Genomic DNA, 8,948 nt, shown 5'->3' on the forward strand with positions numbered 1-8,948 from the left:
TCTAAACTCCAGCAAGTACAGGCCCAGAGCCATCAAATACTCGTCATACATTAACCTTTCCATTCCTGGGATCATTCTCGTGAACCTCATTTGGACCCTCTCCAATGCCAGCACATGTGCCCCAAAACTGTTCACAGCATTCCAAGTGTGGTCTGACCAATGCCTATTTAAAGCCTCAGCATCACATAATTGCTTTCATATTCTAGTCCTCTTGAAAAGAATGCTAACATTGCATTTGCCTTTCTTACCACTGACTCAACCTGCAAGTTAACCTTTAGGGAATCCTCCGCAAGGACTCCAAAGTCCCTTTGCACCTCCGAGTTTTGAATTTTCTCCTCTTTTAGAAAATAGTCTATGCCTTTATTCCTTCTGACAAAGTGCATGACCATACACTTCCCTACACTATATTCCATCTGACACTTCTTTGCCCATTCCCCTAATCTGTCTGAGTCCTTCTGCTGCTTCTCTGCTTCTTGTCCGTCAACCTATCTTCTCATCATCTGCTAACTTGATCACAAAGCCACTAGTCCTCGTCAGCCAACTTGGAGGTGTCTTTTATTCCCACTTCTTTGCCTCTTGCCAGTCAATTAATCTTCCATCCATGCTAGTATCTTTCCTGTAATACCATGGGCTCTTGCTAAGCCATCTCATATATGGCATCTTGTCAAAGACCTTCTCAAAATCCAAGTGAACAACATACACGGACTCTCCTTTGTCTATCCTGTCTGTAATATCCTCAAAGAATTCCAATGGATTTGTCAGGCAAGATTTCCCCTTAAGAGCATGTTTTCTTTGGCCTATTTTATCCTGTGTTTCCATGTATCCTGAAATCTCATCCTTAATAATGGACTCCAATATCTTCCTATTATAGCCTAACTGGCCTATAATTTTCTTTTTTCCTCCCTCCCTTCTTCAAGAGTGGAGTAACATTTATAATTTTCCAGTCCTCTGGGACCATTCCAGAACAGTTATTTTTGAAAGATCACCTCTAATGCCTTCAAAATCTCTTCAGTTACCTCTTTCAGAAATGTAGTTCAACTGGTCCAGGTGACTTATCTACCTTCAGACTTTTCAGCTTCCCAAGAACCTTCTCCTTAGTAATAGCTACTGCACTCAATTTTGGCCCCTGACACTTCCAAATTTATTGCCATTTTGCTGGAGTCTTCCATAGTGAAGACTGATGCAAAATACTTATTACATTTGTCTGCCACTTTTTGTCCCCCATTACTATCTCTTCAGTGTAATTTTCCAAGCAGGTGTTACACCTTGCCCAAGGGTGACCTGCAGGTTAGCAGAGGGAAGGAGAGCCTTACACCTTCTTTAACGTTGCAACTGTATAGGACCCTGGTCAGGCCCCACTTAGAGTACGGTGCTCAGTTCTGGTCGCCTCACTATAGGAACAGGGTTGCCAACTGTCCCGTATTAGAAGGGACATCCCGTATATTGGGCTAAATTGGTTTGTCCCATACGGGACCGCCCTTGTCCCGTATTTCCCCTACTAAAGTAGAGCGTTCCTATGAAACCTTTCGTGCTGAAATGGTGTAAAGCAAAGAAGCAATATGGGGGGAAACTTTTGAGCATTCCCAGACCCAAAAAATAACCTACCAAATCATACCAAATAACACATAAAATTGAGAAGATTAAGCCAAAACTGATTTGTAGAGAAAAAAAATCGGCATGTACATGTATGCGCACGTCACATATGTGCATGTCACGCATGCGCACACAGGTGCCCGCGCAAGGCTTTATGGTCATGGTAGTCTTCTCGGGGTAAACAAAAGTGTCCTGTATTTGACTGCTACCTTTGTCCTTTATTTGGGAGTGAGAAAGTTGGCAAACCTATATAGGAAGGATGTGGAAACCATAGAAAGGGTGCAGAGGAGATTTACAAAGATGTTGCCTGGATTGGTGAGCATGCCTTATGAGAATAGGTTGAATGAACAAGGCCTTTTCTCCTTGGAGCAACAGAGGATGAAAGGTGACCTGATAGAGGTGTATAAGATGATGAGAGGCATTGATTATGTGGATAGTCAGAAGCTTTTTCCCAGGGCTGAAATGGCTAGCATGAGAGGGCACAGTTTTAAGGTGCTTGGAAGTAGGTACAGAGGAGATGTCAGGGGTAAGTTTTTTACGCAGAGTGGTGAGTGCATGGAATGGGCTGCTGGCGACGGTGATGGAGGCGGAAACTACAGGGTCTTTTAAGAGACTCCTGGATAGGTACATGGAGCTTAGAAAAATAGAGGGCTATGGGTAACTGTGGGTAATTTCTAAAGTAAGTACATGTTCAGCATAGGATTGTGGGCCGAAGGGCCTGTATTGTGCTGTAGGTTTTCTATGTTTCTGTGTTTCTTTGGTGGAGACGTGTCTCCACCCTGTCTCCTGAAATGTTTATTGTAATAGACACTTTCTATCTAAGCTTCAGCGAGGTAGAAGTTCGTCTTTGATTGGAAAGATGAATTTTACCAGATTTTAAATCATGTGGGATCAGCTGCCAGAGAAGATTGACAAAAGACATTTACAAAATTTAAAATCGTTTGGACAGACACATGGATAGGAAAGGTTTAGAATGGTATGAAGCAAACACAGGCAAATGGGATTAGTTTATATTGGCATCTTAATTGGCATGCACAAGGGCCTGTTTCTGTGCTGTATATTACGATGCTAGTTCTAAAGTGTATCATGTCTTCCTCCTGAGTTTTGGTTTCGTTAATTTAAGTGATTTATTGGGCTGGGAGAGCAGTGGTGGCTGATGGGAATATGATCTGCTCCATTGACCAGAGGTGAATTGGTAACCCAGTGAAAATTTGGGCGAAGGGTCACACTGTTGCTTTTTCTGTATATACACATATGCACGTGTGTGCAGCAGAGAAGGCTGAGCTAATGAATGGGGAGAACTAGCTCTCTGCTGCTGACTGCAGGCTCACAGCCATTGTTTGTTGGACGAAGAGGAATCTGTTAGCCTGCTGGAGAAATGACTCACACTCTATCAAGCACAGTGTGGGAACCCTGGAGGATAAAGATAGAAGGAAGTATTATTTATCACTCAAGCTTCACAGTTCCTGGATGTGCAGGAGAACTTTGCAGATACTGTATTTCATAGTGCAGTGATTCCTGCAATTTGTGGACAATAAAGAACCTGACCTGTTATACACCGATGATAAACAGTGATAGCACTTACACAGGGGCTACTAACTCTTACCCTCAATACGTATACAGTGATGGTTGTTGCACTTAGCTTCAATAAATATGGGGGTACTTTCATGGACTCTCAGTAAACTGACTATAGTGTGATGTGGTGAGTAACATTTGCCCTCTGTAAACTGATCGTAGTTACACAATGAGTAATGCTAAACTTCAGTAAACCGTGACTCACTGTAAGGTTAGAGTAACTCTAATCTTAAATACACTGTGACTGTATTTCCTTACCATCAAGTGGCAATCTGACAACTAGGTAATCTATTTAACTTTTATTATGTGAGTGATAACTATTAACTTGGGCATCTGAGAGCTCCTGTACTATTTAGATAGTGCTATGGGATTGTCTGAAAGAGCAAACAGTTCATCCTAAAGACTGTAGACATTAGCATAGATCACAAGCAGTGTAACCCCACTCCTAACGTTTGCCTGGGCACCCTACAGGAGTGGAGTGAGAAGCTTGCCCGACTGGCACAGGTGAGGGCGAGCAGTTGCCAGAGGAGTCAGCAGGACCAGCAGATTGAGGTGGCGGAGGAGGAGGAGGAGGAGATTGGCTGGAATTTTCACACCACTATGGACCCAAGAGCATCTTTCTCAAATGTCATCGACGTCTGGTTCAGAGAGGCTCAGAATTACCACTACCACACGGGCCAGTGCAAGTACAATGCCTCGTGCCAGCATTATACACAGGTGGGTACCCCGACATTGTCTCTATTGACATTGACCTAGATGCTGGAGAGCACTGTTATGTTATAATTAATTGATCATCCCCGCAGTGTCCAGTGCAGCAGGACACTAGACTGTGCTCCTTCCCCACAAAGCCTTGGTGTGGCTGCGCCCCGAACTTCGGTGCACCCCTCAGAAGGTACTCCTGCACCCTGGAACGTACCAGTGACGGGCATCCCCTACACTGGAGGACCAGCCAGCTTTGGGTGAACCAAAGTGCATCTTTCACTGACTTGATGACATTCCATCTGCAGTTCATGTTTGCGTTTGGTGTGTGTCCCTGAGAACAGAGCATACGGAGTAGAGTGATCAGTTGGTAGTGTATCAATTAGTGCAGCAAGATGAGATGCCTGGGCCATAGTCTGCCTGTTGGACACTTACCTGAATCTTCAGTGCTTTTAGTGGATTTTTGGAAATCTTTGCTCTTTATCACAATGACTGGAATGTGCAGAGTTGCCTGACTGTATCAACGAAGTTACCAACTTTAACCCGATTGCATCAATATAGGTCTCTCTAACTTCCAGTAATTTCTCCCCCTCCCCACTCCCTTCTGTATTTTTTCACCTCCTTCTGGTACCCCTAGTCCTCCTTCCATTTCCTCCATGGCCTAGTATCCTGTCCTATTAGATTGCTTCTTTTTCAGCCCCTTGCCCTCTTCCGCCTCTCCTCTCCCAGCTTCCTACTTCATCTCCCCACATCCCACCCAAATTCCCCATCACCTGGTCTCACCCTCCTTATTCTGGCTTCAGCCCCCTTCCTTTCCAGTCCTGATGAAGGCCCTCAGCCCGAAACACCAACTGTTTATTCCTCTCCATAGATGCTGCCTGACCTGCTGAGTTCCTCCAGCATATTGTGTGTGTTGTTCAAGATTGGCAGCATCTGCAGAATCTCTGGTCTTTATGCCTAACTGTCTGCACTCTTGGATAATGTCATATCCTGCCCTGTACTACTTGATGCATTGTACTACTGCCTGTCCTCCGCGCTGCCAAGTCCTGCCCTCCACCTTGTCTGGTGCCAACATTTGCTTTGCCAAGCACCCGCTTCAGTCTCTGTCACTGTTGGTTTTCAGTGGGCAAGAGCTATGAGAGTGAGAGACCCCTAACCTTCTGGTCTTTATTTCACAGCTGGTGTGGGCCACTTCAAGCAAGGTGGGATGTGGCAAGCACGTTTGTGTCCAGAATGGGCAGTGGATGGTGAATATTGGCTGTGCCTATTCTCCAGGGTAAGAGCCTATGGAATAACATGTTTCCAGTTAGAGCCAGGAGCTCCTTAACTCCGTGGGCCACCATTAGTCATGGTACTTCCATCCTCACATCTTCTCACCAGCTGGAGCCCAGTGGAAGTGGATGGATACTTTGGGAGTTAATTACTTCATCCTGGGCTGTCAGTCAAAGGTTTTTTTTTTAACTATCTCCATTATACTTTAGTATGTTTATAGTAAAAGATTTTAGAACATTGCTTTTTGTTATTTTTTTTCTGGGACTTTGTGTGCACCATTGTCTATCGTTTATCTTTAATTTCTAGTGTTGGTGCCTGACAAATCCTTTTTTTGGGCCAATTAAAGTCAAAGAGCACTACAGCACAGAAAACAGGCCCCTTGGCAGATCCACTCTGTGCTGAGCTCTGATTCTGTCTTGTCCCATTGACTTGCACCCGGACCATAGCCCTCCATACCCCTCCTATCCGTATACTTATCTAAGTTTCTCTTGAATTCTGAAGTCAAATCTGCATGCACCATTTCTGCTCATTCAGCACTCCCACTACCCTCGGAATGAAGAATTTCGCCCTCAGATTCCGCTTAAATATTTCATCTTTCATGCTTAAAGTATGACCTGTAGTTCTAGTCTCAGCCAACCTCAGTGGGAAAAGCATGTTGCATTTACCCTACATTAGATTAGATTAGATTATGAGGACACACAGTCCTCTCTTATTGTCATTTAGTAATGCATGCATTAAGAAATGAGACAATGTTCCTCCGGTGTGATATCACAGAAACACAGGACAGACCAAGACTGAAAAACTGACAAAAACCACATAATTATAACATATAGTTACAACAGTGCAAAGTAATACCGTAATTTGATAAAGAATAGACCATGGCATGGTAAAAGTGTCAAAGTCTCTCGAAAGTCTCATCATCTCACTCAGACGGTAAACCTCCAGCGCTGCAAACTTGCCGATGCAGCATCCTGGAAGCATCCGACCACAGTCCGACTCCGAGTCCGTCCGAAAACTCCGAGCCTCCGACCAGCTGTCCGACACCGAGCACTGAGCACCATCTCTACCGAGCGCTTTGACCCCGGCCCCGGCAACAGGCAAAGTCGAGGATTTGGGGCCTTCCCCTCCGGAGATTCTCGATCGCACAGTAGCAGCGGCAGCGAAGAGGGCATATAAACCCCTCATAATTTTGTATGCCTCCCTCAGATCTCCCCTCATTCTCCTACACTATAAAGTCTTAAACTATTCATTCTTTCCCTGTAACACAGGCCCTCAAGTCACGATAACTTTCCTGTAAATTTTCTCCGTACTATCTCAATCTTATTGATACATTGATACACAGGGTTGAAGGTTTAATTAGTAGATGAACCTCATATCTTTTCACATGAACAAATCCACCATGTCCGCACCCCCTTCCCCGTCCCATTCAATCATCAATATCACTTTGAAGCATTTGTTTTTTTTTCTTTCATCTTTATCAATAGGGGGCATTTTGATTCTGGACTAATGGGACAGAGGTAATTTCTCATGGTCTCACAGTCTGTGTTTGGAGGCAAAATAGGGTGGCAGGATGGAGATATGTCTCTACCAAAGGAGGTGTAAGATGCTCCTTCCCTCTGCTAGCCTGCTTTACAATGATGACCACATATTATTTTCCTTGGAACATCACATCATGCCTCGTCTCCCAAAAGGTGTAAAACTGCAAGTTCTTTTTTTGCTTTTACAGAAGCAAAACCTGCTCAGTTGAGAGGGATAATCTGAAATTGAGTGGCGGGGTGGAGATCTTCCCTCTGCTAGCCTGCAGGTCACCCTTGGATGAGGTGTAGCACCTGCTTAGCCCTTCCCTTCCCCCCCACCCCACCCCCAATCAGGGGTGCCACCATGGGAGCAGGTGCTGGATGGTCGTATGAACAGGTGGGGCATATCACAAGTCCTGGTTATGTGACCACCGACGCCAGGCAGAGAGTCTCTGAAAGACACTACCCAGAAGAAGGCAATGGCAAACCACTTCAGTAGAAAAATTTGCCAAGAACAGTCATGGTCATGGAAAGACCACGATCGCCCACGACATACAACGCGGCACATAGCGAATGAACTGAACTTCTTTTCTAGTGTGATTGAGTCAGACAGTACAGAAGTCGGCTCTTCAACCTGCTGTGTCCGTGCTAACCATCATGTACCCATCCCTATGAATCTCATTTACCAGAGTTTGATCTGTGTTCACGTGCACATCTGGGTGAAGCACAGGTGTAAGCCTGCTGCGGCTCGTATGAGCACCACAGAGAAAGAAATAACAGTTAGTGTTGCACTAAGTAAGCTTGGTAACATCTCCTGCATAAATTCATCTTCGAGGATTTGATTATCTTGCCATTGCGCTTAACAGAGATATCAATGAATGGCCTGTACCTGTACTATGCTGAGCTCTCTTCAAATGACACTGCACGGTAAATGGGATTAATGGTATACAGAACGCCGAACAATGTGCTGGAAGAACTCAGCAGGTCAGGCGGAATCTGTAGGAGGAAAGGAATCGTCGATGTTTTGGGCCAAAATCCTGCATCAAGACTAAGTACAGAGGCTAGATATCCAGTATAAAGAGAAGAAGGGGAGTGGTGATAAGGTTTCTGAGGAGATTGGTGGACTGAGGAGGGGTGTATGATGAATGGCAAGGGAGGGGAGCAGGGGAACTCGAAACGTCGACATTTCCTTCCCCACCCCCACCCCCACCTCACTGGTGCTGCTTCACTCACTAACTTCCTCCAGCAGATTGTTTTAAGCCCCATATTCCAGCATCTGCAGTCTTTGTGTTTCTCCAGCATAGGTGTTACCAACCTCTTTTTGTACCCTGGACCAATATCATTAAGCAAGGGTCCACTTGGGAACCCCTGATCTAGCAATTTACTTTCATGGACTCTTTCCCCAATACTTCAGCTGCATCCCATACATCATTCTGGGTCCCAGGCTGCAGTTTTGGAATAATGGTCTAAACTCCACCATGCCTTCTCTTATTGTCATTCTTCCTGCTTCAGAGGAAACTGGGAAATCAACGGGAGAACAATCATTCCGTATAAAGAAGGATCTTCGTGCTCACTCTGCACTTCCCGCATGTCAGGCTGTTTCAAATCCTGGGATCACCATGGAGGTCTGTGTGGTAAGTGCTTATTACCTGTCGTGCTGTCAGCAGTCCAGTACGGCCCTTCATTGTACCAGGTTTTGTTCTTTTGTCCTGTCATTGGCAATGTGCCAGAGTGTTTGATGCTATAAATCACTCTCAAGCAATCCTCATAGCCAGCCTTGTTCATTAAAGGAGACTTGAAGGATGAGTGTACAATGCGGGCACTGAACTGTTGTCAAATTAAATCCTAAACAGAGTGTCACTGGAACACTGGAGTGTTTGAAAGAAAACTGTTAGGATCAGAAACAAATTTCACAAATTTGCTTGGCAAATTTAACAAATTTCATGACATATGCTGGTGATATTAAACCTGATTCTGATTCTGTAATTCTCATGTCAGGCATAGTTTGTGGGGAGAGAAACAGAGACAATGTTTTTGGTCCAAGACCTTTTGCTAGAAGTGAGTGTTTCTTCCTTTCAAAAAAGTAACAGCAATTTGTAAATTGAGTCCTTCTCTTCCATTATGATTAAAGGCTTTACACAACTCCTCCTGTATCTTAAAGTTTTCATCCCTTCTTAAAGATTCCCCTTCACTTTCAAATTTCATCAGGCAAGGTTACTCTGACTTAAAGGCTTTATACACCAGACTTGTATTATCAGTTTAGCAATATTACGCTTGAAACCATCCCTTAAA

The 8,948-nt window shown here is 44.5% G+C and overlaps 1 protein-coding gene across 1 annotated transcript in view; it reads left to right on the forward strand.

Annotated features, from left to right (window-relative positions):
• Positions 1-8,948, forward strand: part of LOC134348665 (C-type lectin domain family 18 member A-like) — a 65,083-nt gene that overhangs the window by 32,175 nt on the left and 23,960 nt on the right. Inside the window, exons 3-5 of the mRNA XM_063052420.1 lie at positions 3,640-3,885; positions 5,046-5,143; positions 8,169-8,290. Coding sequence (XP_062908490.1) covers positions 3,640-3,885; positions 5,046-5,143; positions 8,169-8,290 — 466 coding nt within the window. The remainder of the gene's footprint in view (positions 1-3,639; positions 3,886-5,045; positions 5,144-8,168; positions 8,291-8,948) is intronic.

This window comes from Mobula hypostoma, chromosome 1, assembly GCF_963921235.1.
Source record: "Mobula hypostoma chromosome 1, sMobHyp1.1, whole genome shotgun sequence".
In the NCBI taxonomy this organism is placed as follows: domain Eukaryota; kingdom Metazoa; phylum Chordata; class Chondrichthyes; order Myliobatiformes; family Myliobatidae; genus Mobula; species Mobula hypostoma.